This window comes from Gekko japonicus, unplaced genomic scaffold, assembly GCF_001447785.1.
Source record: "Gekko japonicus isolate JY-2015 unplaced genomic scaffold, Gekko_japonicus_V1.1 scaffold370, whole genome shotgun sequence".
NCBI lineage: Eukaryota > Metazoa > Chordata > Lepidosauria > Squamata > Gekkonidae > Gekko > Gekko japonicus.
This window is the reverse complement of record NW_015174285.1, coordinates 169196-184110: the sequence shown is the minus strand read 5'-3', so window position 1 is coordinate 184110 and position 14915 is coordinate 169196. Positions and strand designations below refer to the sequence as shown.

At 43.0% G+C, this 14915-nt stretch overlaps 1 protein-coding gene across 1 annotated transcript; it reads left to right on the top strand.

The window, feature by feature from the left end:
* The first annotated feature begins 5489 nt into the window (after positions 1–5489).
* RPS10 (ribosomal protein S10) lies at positions 5490–14109 on the top strand. The gene is made up of 6 exons (XM_015423973.1): positions 5490–5563; positions 6598–6747; positions 7036–7207; positions 12544–12621; positions 12825–12880; positions 14014–14109. The coding sequence occupies exons 2-6, from the start codon at positions 6598–6600 to the stop codon at positions 14053–14055; spliced, it is 498 nt and encodes a 165-aa protein (XP_015279459.1). The 5' UTR covers positions 5490–5563; the 3' UTR covers positions 14056–14109.
* Positions 14110–14915: the final 806 nt, after the last annotated feature.

Genomic DNA, 14915 nt, shown 5'->3' with positions numbered 1-14915 from the left:
GGTGCCCCGCAGCTGCGGGCAGCCCAGGCAAGCTGGCCCTTGGAAAGGCTGGGGAAGGCACGGGGAGGCTCACCTCGGAGTTGCCGGGGGGGTCACTCTCCAGGCCTACCCTCTGTAGCCATGCATGCAGAGGTTTTGGCTGTAGTGGGTGTGGCCAACTCTGAAGCCAGACGGAACTCCGTTCCTGTGCGTTCCTGCCCAAAAATAGCCCTGTATAAAAGACAAACAAGACAAACAAACATACATCCATCATTAAGTTGTCTGTTCAGTTACCTCATACAATGTCTAATTATATTTTAACTTGTTCCACCTTGTACTTTCATATAAATCTTTTGCATATGATTAAATATATAATTCCTATTTGCTTCTGGATCGGTTGCATGTCGATATATTTTATTTGTTGTATTCTTCAATCCATTTGTAAAATCTTAACCATGTGTTCTCAAAGCTTCTTTCAGTTTGTCCTCGTAACATTAAAGTTAATTTGTCCATCTCTGCTGTTTCAAACATTTTATTTATAGTTTCTCCTCTTGAAGGTACCTCATTTCTTCTCCAATATTTAGCGTATACAATTCTAGCAGTTGTCACTACATGTATAATAAGATAGGAATCTTGCTTTTTACAATTTTCTGGTCATCTATCCAATAAAAACAGTTCTGGTACATAAGGTATAGTAATTTTAAACATTTTTTGTAATATTTCATGAATCCAAAACCAATAGTTTTAACTCTATCACATGCCCACTACATATGAAAAAACCACTAGCCCATGTTCAAATAGCATATTAAAGCAGAGAATCTCTCAAGCTCCTTTTCAGTGAAAGCCTTTAAGATCAAACAGCTTTCTGTGTTTGCAAAACAATTATTTTTATAGTCACATTAAAAACAAGAGCTCTCCCATCATAAACAGACAAACTTATCAACTATTTACAATACAATTAGAACAAAATACGTTTTGATGGTTACAACATACAAAGACACAACACTGCCAGGTTTGCAATTTTTGTTATGCAGAAGTGACGTTTAGAAAGTGAAAGTAGGTTTCAAATAGTTTACTAGTTCTTTCTTCTCTCTTCTTTTTAAAGCAAAAGTTTGATGATTGTCTTAATTTTTAAACCAAATAATATTAAAATATAATTAATTGTAATCCATTAGAGAATCTTCATATAATTCCAAATAATTTAATTATAATATGTTGTCGAAGGCTTTCACAGCTGGAGTTCATTAGTTGCTGTAGATTTTCCGAATTGTGTGGCCGTGGTCTTGGCATTGTAGAACCTGATGTTTCGCCAGTAACTGTGACTGGTGTCCTCAGAGAGTCCTCCATCTTGACAACCCTCATGTCAAGAGAGTACTCCATCTTTCTGTGTTATATCTTTGATGAGGATGCCAGTCACAGTTACTGGCAAAACGTCAGGTTCTACAATGCCAAGACCACGGCCACACAACCCAGAAAATCTACAGCAACTAAAGTTTAATTATAATTCCCTAAAAGGGGAAGCTTCAATGAAGTAAAGTCTAATTCAAAACTAACACTTTTCCAAATATGTCAATATTAATCCATATCTGTTAAACAATTTTACTCTCAGACATCAACCATTTCTCTTCTTTAGCCCACAAAGTTATTTAAATAGCTCCCTTTTCACTCCTCTTCCAAGCCGCTTCAGGGAAGGAGGGGGGGAGAGATCTCTTCACCCCTCAATTTTCTCATACTGTCTTTTAAAAAAGTTTAAAGGGCTTAAAGTCAATAAGAGTTCTTCTAGGCTTGTTGAATTTACAAATACTCACGGTGTTAAAAATCTTCTTTGATTGTTTGTATGGGGTCTGCTAGTTTTCCCCTTGTCCCGGAGTCACAGCTCTGCATCCATGGCTGCCATGTACACTCTCGCTGAGGTCTTGCTTCAGGATGATTCTGGACTTCTACCCACTTGCTGCCACTCACAGGGAGTCTGAATCAAGCCTCTTTGGGGAGCCCAATGGAGTTCAAGAGCCCTTGAACTCTGCTAAAAGATCTGGTGATTTGGCCGCTTCTCTGGAGCAAGTCCCAGAGCCGACCGTCCCCGCTGTGCCAAAAACAGGAAGTCAAAAGGCACAAATTGCACTGTATTGGAAGTATAGAAATGTCCTTTAATGTTTCCATTATCACTTGAAAGGTAGCCATTGTTCCCACGGAGCAATTTAGCCAGATAGCTGAGTCCACAAAGTTTATTTAGACTAAGCCAGAGAATCCAAATTAGCTCTAATCTTCTTCCAGCAATAATTTAATTTCAATATAGTCTAAATAAATTCATTATAGAATCACAGTCAGTTTTTAATCATATCAATAATATCCAATCCACTTTTCAATTTGCAACCAGTTAGATCAATAAGGGACAGCACAGTTGAAAATCTTCTAAGAATTGTAGCCCCTTTTAAATGTCAGTTCCTTTAGTTATTTATTTATTTATAGTTTGAGAGCAGCTTCCGGATTGGGGGAGGGGGGAACAGTTCCCCCTCTCCCTATTATCAGCAGGAATTTCATAAAATAAAAGAACTTGCGGAATATCTTCTTATAGTTTACGTAGAAGGTCACTTGATAAAGAAGTTCTTAAAAGTCCAGTAGTCACAACTTGGTGCCAAATGGTGATTGCATCAGCTGGAGCTTCAGGGCAGACATGAGACCCCAGATCAAAGCCGCCACCAAGACCAGACTCCCCCAATCCATGCAATTTGGGTGGCCGTTGGAGCAGAGCTCCACGGCTCCCCCTGATCTTGTTGCGCCAAAACCGGAAACCTCTACTCCAACACCATCTTGTACTCCACGCTTTTGAACATCTATGTAAAGCTGCTGGGAGAGGTCATCCAGGGATCTGGGCTGAGTTGTCACCAATATGTAGATGACACTCACTTCTATCTCGCCCTACCAGCAGATCTCAGGGAGGCTGTGCAAACTGAACAAGTGCCTGGAGGCAGTTTTGGAATGGATGAGGGCTAACAAGCTGAAAGTTAACCATAACAAAATGGAGGTGCTACTGGTGAGGGGAAGGTCTGACAGAGAAAATGGGTTATCCCCTGTTCTGGAAGGGGTTGCACTCTCCCTAAAGAAGCAGGTTCATAGCCTTAGGGTTGTTCCTGGACCCAGGCCTCCTATTGGATAAACAAGTGACAGTTAAGAACATAAGAACATAACATAACAGATGCCAATGTTGGATCAGGCCAAAGGCCCATCCAGTCCAACACTCTGTATCACACAGTGGCCAGAAATACCAGTACCATCAGGAGGTCCACCGGTGGGGCCAGGACATTAAAAGCCCTCCCACTGTTGCCCCCCCCCCCCAAGCACCAAGAAGACAGAGCATCACTTGCCCCAGAGTCCCTATCTATACCTTGTGGCTAATAGCCACTGATGGACCTCTGCTCCATATGCTTATCTGATTCCCTTTTGAAGCCGTCCATGCTTGTAGCCGCCACCACTTCCTGTGGCAGTGAATTCCAAGTGTTAATCACTCTTTGGGTGAAGAAGTACTTGCTTTTATCCGTTCTAACCCGACCGCTCAGCAATTTCATGGACTGCCCACGAGTTCTTGTATTGTGAGAAAGGGAGAAAAGTACCTCTTTCTCTCCCTGCTCTTTCCCATGCATAATCTTATAAACCTCAATCATGTCACCCCTCAGTTGTCATTTCTCTAAGCTAAAGAGCCCTAAGCGCCTTAACCTTTCCTCATAGGGAAAGTGTTCCAACCCTTTTATCATTTGAGTTGCCCTTTTCTGCACTTTTTCCAAAGCTATACTATCCTTTTTAAGGTGTGGTGACCAGAATTGCACACAATATTCCAAATGAAGTTGCACCATTGATTTATATAGGGGCATTATGATATTGGCTGATCTGTTTTCAATCCCCTTCCTAATAATCCCCAGCATAGCATTGGCCTTCTTTATTGCAGTCACACACTGTTTCGACATTTTCAGTGAGTTATCTACTACAACTCCAAGATCTCTCTCTTGATCAGTCTCTGCCAGTTCAGACCCCATCAATGTGTATTTATATTTAGGATTTTTGGCTCCAATGTGCATCACCTTGCACTTGGCCACATTGAACCCCATTTGCCATGTTGACGCCCACTTGCCCATCCTTGACAGATCCCTTTGGAGTGCCTCACACTCCTCACTGGTTTTCACCACCCTGAACAACTTCGTATCATCCACAAATTTAGCCACTTCACTGCTTACTCCCATCTCCAAATCATTAATGAACAAGTTAAAAAGCGGTGGACCAAGTACTAATCCCTGCGGTACCCCACTGCTTACCCCCCCTCCACTGAGAGAACTGCCCATTTATACTCACTCTCTGTTTTCTATTAATTAGCCAGTTTTTGATCCTTTTATCCCATGATTTTTGAGCTTACTTAGGAGCCTTTGATGAGGAAAAAGTAAATGACAAAGGTGACAACTGGAGGGATATACTAAAACTAAGGACAGCGATTGCCCATAGGCAATACATGATTGCCCATAGGAAATAATGGAGAGTACGCTTGCCCATAGGGGATTATGGAGAATATAACTGCCAATAGAGAATCCATGGTCCCACTGGAGGTAAGGTAAACTTGGCGAATTCATCTACGTGTCTCTTGTCCCATCCCCCCGCTCCAGAAATAGTGTACTCAGAATTTAATTACCTATGTGCCTGGCCAATTTGGATTGGGACCAAACCACATGATGAACAGGGTTTACGTGCCCCCTTACCCGGGCCTTTTCTAGAAGCTCAGAGAGGTGTTATTAGCCACCTTGAGGAAACCTACATGTACGGGGCAGAACTTAACAGTGCATCGTCAGGCGGCAGAAGGTGAATATGGTTAGGAGGCTCACTGGAGTGGATCTTCATTGTTGGTATACAAAGGTTCACTTAAAAAAGCATAACATTACTTAATGCAAGGCCTAACCTAGGTAGGAGCTGTGGTGGCTCAAGTGGTTAAGATGCTGAACTGCAGGCTGTGGAAGGTCAGTAGTTCAGCAGTTCGAGACCCGAGTGTGCCGCATGACGGAGTGAGCTCCCATCTCTAGTTCCAGCTCCTGCCAACCTAGCAGTTCGAAAGCAAGAAATTGCAAGTAGATAAATAGGTACCACTTCGGTGGGAAGGTAACAGCGTTCCGTGCTCCTTGGTGTTTAGTCATGCCGGCCACATGACCACGGAAACATCTTCGGACAGCGCTGGCTCTTTGGCTTTGAAACGGAGATGAGCACCGCAACCCTAGAGTCGGATTCGACTGGCTTTCGAGCAAGGGGACCTTTACCCGTTACCTTTAACCTAGATCTCCCATTTTTAAAAAAGTGAATGTAACCTGGACTTTAGCTTCCAGAAGAAAAAGAAGCGCCCCAACAAATCAACGTTATCTGTAATTACACTACGAACAACCACTTATCAGTCCTTTTTCTTTGGACGCTTTGTGCCTCACCAGTACTCCGGCACAGGCTCTCAGGCACCCGCGTAGATGCCTCTAAGCATAAAGGTCCTTCCGAGTCAGGAAGTGGTTGCATCGCGCATGCTCCTTCCTTTTCAGCGTTTGAGCCCGCTGCCGCCGCCACGGTAGGGCCTTGTTCTGGATATTCAATCTTCTCTCCATCGTTCTCATCGTGCTGCTCGTCGGTCGGGATCCGTTCCTGACTGTATCCAGGCCTCTTGCTCCTCTTCTCTGCTGTGCTCGTTTTGGTCGGAGAAGAGGGAGAGAGCAGATAATTGGGGAGGGGGTGGAACTGGCAACCTGTGGGGAGGCGGAAATCCAAGGCAGGCCTTGGCTTTTGTAGAGCGAAAATACAAATAGAGGGTTGGTGGCTAAACTTCCTTCTTTGCATTATGTCTTCCTTTCTGCACCCAAGTCGTGTTTTTCTACGACCGAAAGAAAAGGGAGGGAAAGTAGTAACTTCAGGCTTTTAAGTGAAAGCAATATCAGGCTGATTGGTTGCATTGCGTGATTGTCTGATATTGTTTATACCATGCTTTTCTCTCCAGCGGGGGCTTATAACCATTTGTTCCTCTTCTGTTTTATTCTCCTAATAACTACCTTGTGAGATAAGTTAGCCTCAGACAGAGTTACTGGTCCAAGTTCTTTCACTGAGTTTCCATGATAGAGTGAGGAATTGAACCTGGGTCTCCCAGATCCTAGTTTAACATAACCATTACATCAACACACTAGACTTGCATTTTCAGACAGTGCATGTTGGTTTCAGTATAAGTTCTGCCCAACAATAAAAGTTTTTTTGTAGCCTTCTAATAAAAGGATGCAATCGAGGTTACATTGCTTTATTGTGGTTACTAGCAGGAGCTGCCTTGACTATTGGTAACTTATGAAGAATTTTTCACATGTGACATGCTCTTTCTATATTTTTATAAAGACATGCAACATTTTACTGTGAACATTGTGTGCAGCTTTGACTCGCTATGTGTAATCTGCCTGGAGTCCCTAGGAGAAAATACTGTAAATAAATGGTTCTCAGTGTTTTGGCAGAGAAATAAGCAAGCGTACTAGGTTGCATGATGCAGCCTGTTTTGATACAGCGTGGGGATTTATTACTTGAGTCTGAAGAAGCTGCTGTTGACATCTTAATTTGTATTTCCTGCAGATGCTGATGCCTAAAAAGAACCGCATTGCCATTTACGAGCTCCTTTTTAAGGAGGGAGTGATGGTAGCTAAGAAAGATGTTCACATGCCGAAGCACCCAGAGCTGGCAGACAAAAATGTGCCCAACCTCCATGTCATGAAAGCAATGCAGGTAGGGGAGACAAGAAAGGCAAGGCAGTATCAGTTTCTTGCCATTGAAAGGACTTTGGTGTCTAAGCATGTATGAAGACTTTCTGATGCTATGTGCTGCAACATGGAATCTGCTTTTTAAAGTGGCCCTGTTTCTTCCATGCCCCATACTCTCACTGTGTGTGAATTTGATCACTTTTAAAAACTTGTCATTAATGTGTAGTGGGGCATTCAGGGTGGAAGCTTTGGTTGTGTTACTGTTTAATGCAGTAGCTGAGACTTGCTGAGTAACCTACAGTCTGTTTTCTAGTCATTGAAATCTCGTGGCTATGTCAAGGAGCAGTTTGCATGGAGGCATTTCTACTGGTATCTGACCAATGAAGGCATCCAGTACCTGCGAGATTATCTTCACCTGCCACCTGAAATTGTGCCTGCCACCTTACGTCGCAGCCGTCCTGAAACTGGCAGACCACGGCCCAAAGGTAAGCACTGGCTGGGGAAAATGACATTTCACTTAGTGGTACTCTCTCTGTAGCTTGTGGAGGGCCACATTTGCAGTTACCATCAGCCAAAAATGCCATGTTTACATCCATCCCCAGTGTGAGGCCTGTACCTCAGGGAGGCTTACAACTTTTTACAGTGGCAGCTGTTTTAAGGTTGGGATCGCATGCTAACCACAGGCCCCACCAGGCAAGGGCCTTGCTTGCTTTCTTGGAACATGGGACAGATGCCAAACTGAGGAATGGTGCTTGGAAAAGCTGTAGATGGCATGTGAAACAGCCACTGGTAGCTCTCGGGCCAGTGAGTGACTTACATGGTTTTGAGTTTTTGGTGAGATCAACAGTGCTTGTCTAGATGTGCTGTTGACATAGTCTCTGGGCTGTTTTTTTATTTTCAAAGGAGGAATTGCAGGTAGGGATGTGTACATTAATATAATTAGTAATGTTTGGGGACATGTTTAGGGTCATATTCTAAAATTTGCTGCACAACTTATGCTTTATATTTGTTATGCTAGAATTTACGTACTTAAAAATGTGTATACCTTGTCTTTCCATAAAGCACACAGCATTAAAATTGGTTGATTAAATGAACAGTATATATTACACCAATATCATAACAAACAGACATATATAGCTTAGTGTAAAATATAAAACACTAGTATACAAGTGAGAAGCTAAATGCATTTTTTTGCCTCTGTCTTCACTGTGGCAGATGAGAAGTGCTTGCCCACTCCAGAACCGCTGATTTCGGGAGGGGTGTTGAAAGACCTGAGTCAGATTGAGGTGACGAGAGAGGAGGTCCTAAAACTGATAGACAACTTAAAAGCTGATAAATCACCAGGACCAGATGGCATACATCCGAGAGTTCTGAAAGAACTCCAATGTGAACTTGTGGATCTCCTTACAAAAATCTGCCTCCATTCCTGAGGACTGGAAGGTAGCTAGTGTCACTCCCATCTTTAAAAAGGGTTCCAGAGGAGATCCGGGAAATTACAGGACAGTCAGTCTGACGTCGATACCAGGTAAATTGGTGGAAACCATTATTAAGGAAAGAATTAGTAGGCACATAGATGAACAAAACCTATTGAGGCAGACTCAGCACGGTTTCTGTAAGGGAAGATCTTGTCTCACTAACCTGTTAGTGTTCTTTGAGGGGGTGAACAAACATGTGGACAAGGGGGATCCAATAGATATTGTTTACCTTGACTTCCAGAAAGCTTTTGATAAAGTTCCTCATCAAAGGCTCCTAAGTAAGCTCAAAAATCATGGGATAGAAGGACAAGTCCTTTTATGGATCAAAAACTGGCTAGTTCATAGAAAACAGAGAGTGAGTGTAGGTGGGCAATTTTCTCAGTGGAGGGTGGTAAGCAGTGGGGTACCGCAGGGATCAGTACTTGGTCCACTGCTTTTTAACTTGTTCATTAATGATTTGGAGATGGGAGTAAGCAGTGAAGTGGCTAAATTTGCGGATGATACAAAGTTGTTCAGGGTGGTGAAAACCAGTGAGGATTGTGAGGCACTCCAAAGGGATCTGTCAATTTTGGGCGAGTGGGCGTCAACATGGCAAATGGGGTTCAATGTGGCCAAGTGCAAGGTGATGCACATTGGAGCCAAAAATCCTAACTATAAATACACGTTGATGGGGTCTGAACTGGCAGAGACTGATCAAGAGAGAGATCTTGGAGTTGTAGTGGATAACTCACTGAAAATGTCGAGACAGTGTGTGACTGCAATAAAGAAGGCCAATGCTATGCTGGGGATTATTAGGAAGGGTATTGAAAACAGATCAGCCAATATCATAATGCCCCTATATAAATCAATGGTGCGACCTCATTTGGAATATTGTGTGCAATTCTGGTCACCACACCTTAAAAAGGATATTATAGCTTTGGAAAAAGTGCAGAAAAGGGCAACTCGAATGATAAAAGGGTTGGAACATTTTCCCTATGAGGAAAGGTTAAAGCGCTTAGGGCTCTTTAGCTTGGAGAAAAGACGACTGAGGGGTGACATGATCGAGGTTTATAAGATTATGCATGGGAAAGAGCAGGTAAAGAAAGAGGTACTTTTCTCCCTTTCTCACAATACAAGAACTCGTGGGCACTCCATGAAACTGCAGAGCGGTCGGGTTAGAACGGATAAAAGGAAGTACTTCTTCACCCAAAGAGTGATTAACACATGGAATTCACTGCCACAGGAAGTGGTGGGTGCTACAAGCATGGACGGCTTCAAAAGGGAATTAGATAAGCATATGGAGCAGAGGTCCATCAGAGGTCCATCCGTGGCTATTAGCCACAAGGTATAGATAGGGGCTCTGGGGCAAGTGATGCTCTGTCATCTTGGTGCTTGGGGGGGTCAACAGTGGGAGGGCTTCTAATGTCCTGACCCCACTGGTGGACCTCCTGATGGCACTGGTATTTCTGGCCAGTGTGTGATACAGAGTGTTGGACTGGATGGGCCTTTGGCCTGATCCAACATTGGCGTCTGTTATGTTATGTTCTTAAGTAAATTCCAGCCGGGAGACCTGAATGCACTTTCCAACAGCCAGAAGAAGAGGAGATTGGATTTATACCCCATCCTTCACTCAGAGTCTCCGAGCAGCTTACAAACTCCTTTCCCTTCCCCTCCCCACAACAGATGATCTGTGAGATAGGAGGGGCGGAGGGAGCTCTTTCCAGAACTGTCCTTGAGAGAACAGCTCTGACAGAACTATGGCTTGCCCAAGGTCATCCAGCTACTGCAAGTGGAGAAGTGGGGAATCAAACCCAGTCCTCTCCTCCCAGATTAGAGTCCACACACTTAACCACTACACCAAACTGGCTCCTAGTCAGCAAATACCGGTGTAAAAGAGTAGTGCCTCACAGGTTCTCCTGAAGGCCACCAACGAAGGGGTCCCGTGGACTTCACCTACCACAAGGTAGGGCAGCAGTGGAGAAAACACATGAACCAAGCTGCAAAGGTGTGCACCCCAGTGAGAAGGAGCAGAGGTTGCTGCAAGGAGTGCTGGTAGCATGCATACTCATCTGCAGTTACATGCAGTGTCACAAACCGACAGTGGGGTGGGGTTGAAGCCAGCCTTCTTTGGTGGACTTTCTTGGCTTGTAGCTACATTTGTACAGATGCACAGATTATTAGGTTCTTGGCTTCAGAACAAGTCTGTGCTATGATTCAGTTCACATTTTCTAAACATCTGCTGGTGGTGCTTGTGGAAGACCTCCCAATCTACTACTATAAATTCTATTTTTCAAACTAGCGTTGAAAGAAATTGGGATTGATTACAACCACACCTGGGCTGGAAACAGCCTTGCTACTTGTACATGTCCAAGGTAACTGTATTTCACTGAAGCAAAGTTAAGAAAGATAGTATTGTGAAGGAGCTTATCTTGGGGTTTGCATCAATCCTAGCTATCCAGCAGTAAAATCATTTTCTGGTAATAGAAGTGGAAATGAGAAAATACCAGGCAATATGCCAACATGTAGATGCATCAGTGCTAGAACATCCCCACATTGCAATAAACTGCTTCACTGTTAGATTAATACTTGCTTTTGAGGGAAAACTATTTGCTCAAGTGTTGGGACCATATGGAGTTCAAACCAGGATAGTGTTTCCTCCTGACTAAATTAATTCCTAATGATGTTTATACACGTTTAGTGTTTTCATGTCATTCTCTTTGGAGGAATTGAATGTTTGTATTTACAAACTTTGAGTAGTTCATGAATACTGCTAAGTACAATGGGTTGGATCCAAAGGTTCTCCTCCTCTGTCAGTGGAGCCTTGCTGTGGTGGCAGAGGTGTGTTTCATCAGGCTGGAAAGCTCCGCTGTTAGCAGAGCAGGTCCTTTGGATACAACCCAGTGAATTTTTACCACTGTTAGATGTTCTTGCATCAGTAGATAGAGAATGCAAATAATGTGAGTTTGGGATGGGATGGTTTTCAGCTGCCTGTATCCCCAGTCATGGTAAAACCTTTGGAACGTAAGGCACTCCTTGATACTTGTTCAGCCTTTGGGGCGGTAGCTTTCAGGCACAACTTGGAACAGTTAGCACATGGAGGCTCTTTCAAAGGGTTTCTGTGGTGATGTTCCATGCAGCTATCTGTTGTGTGTGCCAACTTGTTGTGCAAACTAGGTCCTATTGCAGGGTCTGATGCTTCCAGGAATGTGGGATCACAAAGTGAGGATCATTGCTGCAACCCCATATAGTGCTCAGTTCCGTTAGGGTGATGTTTGTAGCGCTTCTCTGTTTTCTCAAGAAGAACTTTATTCTTCCCATTTCCAGGTGGTAAGCTTGGCTTCCAATACTCTTTCTTTTATCTACATTATTGGTCTTGGTGGATATAGTTGTGATACAGCAGAGCCCTACTGAATCATGCTAGTGGTCCATCTAGTCCAACATCTTGTTTCACACAGTGTCCAACCAATTGCTTTGGACGGCCAACAAATGGTGCATAGAGGCCAAGGCCTTCCCCAGATGTTGCCTTCTATCACTGGTATTCAGATGTTTACTGCCTCTGAAAATGACTAGTAGCCATATTCTCCATGAGTCTGTCTAAAAGATTAGTAGTGCTTTTTAAAGGAGAGACATGGTTTTGGTTTGTTTAGAGTCACCTTGTGTTGTCTTCAAATTCACTACTATATGACATAGCTTTCATAGAGCTTTTGTGTCTTTTTGATGGCAGATTTTGGCCCTTCTGGTATGGCTCTTTAAAAGAATAACGTCGTGTCATTGTTTCATTGTACCATTAATTCCATTATTATGGTTATTAATTACATAATGTAATATTTTCCAATTTAGTTTTCCATTTAAGTAATAGGTAGCCAATATGTACACATTTCTGTACAGGTATGATTATTCAACTCTCTCCTTCTCCAAGGAGTTCAGGGTGGTATATGTGGTTCAGAGGGTAGTGTAGTGAACAGAGTTTGCAATATGGAATACATTGTAGACAAATGCTGCATAAGAACAAGGCTTGTGTACAGTAAGCATATTTGTGGCAAGCATCCTTTGTGGCAAGGATGTGTGTTCTGCTATTTGGGAAGAAAGGCAGTTGTGGGAGATACAGACCAAGAATTTACGTTGGATTGTATGGTGGTTTATGGTTGTTTTAACTAAGCTGTTGACATTCTGAAGAAATTCTTTTATGGAATAATCTAGCTGTCCCACTTTTCAAAGTACTGTTTTTGTTAATACTTCTGGAAACTCTGAATAACAATTTAGTGTTATAGTCATGTTTGGCAGGAGCCCCTAGACTAATTGTGCATTTTTACTGTATTGTTGCAGATTACTTTTAAAATACTTTAATTCTGCCATTCTGATTTCAGGATTGGAGGGTGAGCGTCCTGCTCGCCTTACCCGTGGCGAAGCTGACCGGGACACATACAGACGCAGTGCTGCTCCTCGTAAGTGCTGAAATAGTGTCCAGAGTAGTAGATTGACCAATCCGTGTGGTTTCTCTGTATTATTACCATTTATTTTGTCAGAGATTACACAAATCTTGGCTGGCTTTTGTGACCAGATAAAATGGTTAACCCCCCCCCCCAGCTCTTTAGAAGCACAGTGTGATATAGGCAATCTCCCTCCAAATACTATTTTCTTTTTCCAGCTGGTGCTGACAAGAAAGCTGAAGCTGGTGCTGGCGCAGCTACTGAATTTCAGTTTGTAAGTATTGTGTGAAATATTTAGTCTTGTGCAAATGCAAAACTTTCTGGAAGAAATAGTGTTCTTTCATCTCTTCCAACTATTATAAGGGCAGGTGTGTGTATTCCACAGTTCTGTTTATACTGTCTGGATTGCATGCTAGTAAACTAATTATCTAACCTAATTTAGTATGCACTCAGAATAAAAGTAGAAGGGCAACCAGGACTGGACAGTACAGACCTCAGTGAAGGTGTACTTGAGGGTGACTGGGCACATACCCAGGTGCACATTAAAGGATGCATGCAGGTAGTTTTCAGGCTTGGATGCATATCATCAGCGCAGCTGGAAATGTTTGCACAAATACACCTTAACAGTGAGCACAGAAGAGGCGCTAGGATTTTGTACCGGGTGAAGTGGCAGTACAGGATTCCTGTACTATTTATCCATCTTTTTAAGCAGGAGAAATGGAATACATAGTGGATGTAGCAGCAGAACTGTAGGACATAAAATTTTGCTGTGTAAGTGTGTATATATATCTGTGTATACACACACACACAAAACACATATACAGAGAGAGAGAGAGAAATCTCCATTGCTGCTTTTGTGCCAGCTAACTTTCCCATGGTTTTTTTTCTGCATTTTTCACAGTGTGCCTTGTAGAGGTTATTTCCTGACCTTAGATTTTTGTTATTTTATGACAAATTGATCCCTATACAGAATGTCTCTCCTTTCCAGCTCAGTGCTGAAAACGCTTTTACATGTGATGCATTTTATCTTTTGAAATGCATTCCTCTATAGTTCCAGTTTGAGCAGTTCTGTGTTTGAAGACCCTCACTGAAAGTTGTACCATGCTTAGGGGCTGAACTTTCAAATGCTGGAGCTGTACCATGCTGCTTTTCTCCTGCATTCTCAAACCTTGCTTGCTAAAGCAGTTCCTTAGTAGTCCGTGTCCCTGTAAACTCCAGTATTTGCTTAATGTAACCCTTACCACATTAAATTCTCCATTCTACCCATCTTAGAATGTAGGCACCTCTACTATTTGTCTTCTGAGACAAGGAATATACAGGCATCAAGGAGGCATGTCGCAGACAGAATTTGAATCAGTAGTTATGGATGTGCTTATAATGTGGATCTATTTCTTTTTCAATTTGCAGAGAGGTGGATTTGGGCGTGGACGTGGTCAGCCGCCTCAGTAGAAGTCTGCTGCTGTTGGTGTGTGTCATGTGTATAATAAATAGGTGTCAATTTCACTGATTGTATCTTTCATTCATTCATTCAACTATGTGAAGCCTGATGCTGGAGTGGTGCAGTGTTGGTTCAGCTGCTAATGTCCAGTGTTATTTTTCTAATATAATATACGAGTCTCAAAATATAACAAGGAGAAGTGAGGTGGCATCATGGACAGATCTCAGGTGTGCAGGTATCACATCCTGATGAATGCACAAAAGGCTCTGATTGGCAGTGGACTGCAGTGGCTTCCATTTATTGGGGGTGGGAACAGATGGACCTTGCACTGGTTGTTGGCACACTTTTCTGTCTTGGGGCCGTTCTTTCCTAATTCTACTGGCCATGTCTTCCATATCCTGCTCTTATTCTTGCTGAAAATGTGGCTCAAAGACCTAGATCCTGGAAGAGCAGTATGTTGCATAACATCACTAAATACTCATAGAGTTGGAAGGGACCTCCAGGGTCATCTGGTCCAACCCCTTGCACAACACAGGAAATTCACAACCAACCCCCCCCCACCCCCAGTTGACCCTCTGCTCCATGCCCAGAAGATGACAAAAAACCCTCCAGCATCCCTGGCCAAACTTTCCTGGAGAAAATTGCTTCCTGACCCCAAAGTGGTGATTGGCATTTCCCTGGACATGTAAGAAAGGGCCATGAGAACTAAGCACTGATGCAAAATGGTGTTATTGCTTCTTGCCTGATCAATCACTGGAAGATAGTAATTTCAGTTTAAAAAGGAGGCTGTTAATTCTGTAAGCGACTTGGCAGGACAGAGATAGAATTTTACCATCGCCTCTTGCCAGTTGTGGGATTTACCATATTTACC

What these genes read in the sequence shown, in the direction of transcription:
- RPS10 (XM_015423973.1), top strand. Translation starts at nt 6,598, where the DNA reads ATGCTGATGCCTAAAAAGAACCGCATTGCCATTTACGAGCTCCTTTTT. An exon ending in CAGACGCAGTGCTGCTCCTC is followed by an intron (nt 12,622 to 12,824) that starts GTAAGTGCTGAA and finishes TTCTTTTTCCAG; the next exon opens with CTGGTGCTGACAAGAAAGCT. An exon ending in CAGCTACTGAATTTCAGTTT is followed by an intron (nt 12,881 to 14,013) that starts GTAAGTATTGTG and finishes TTCAATTTGCAG; the next exon opens with AGAGGTGGATTTGGGCGTGG.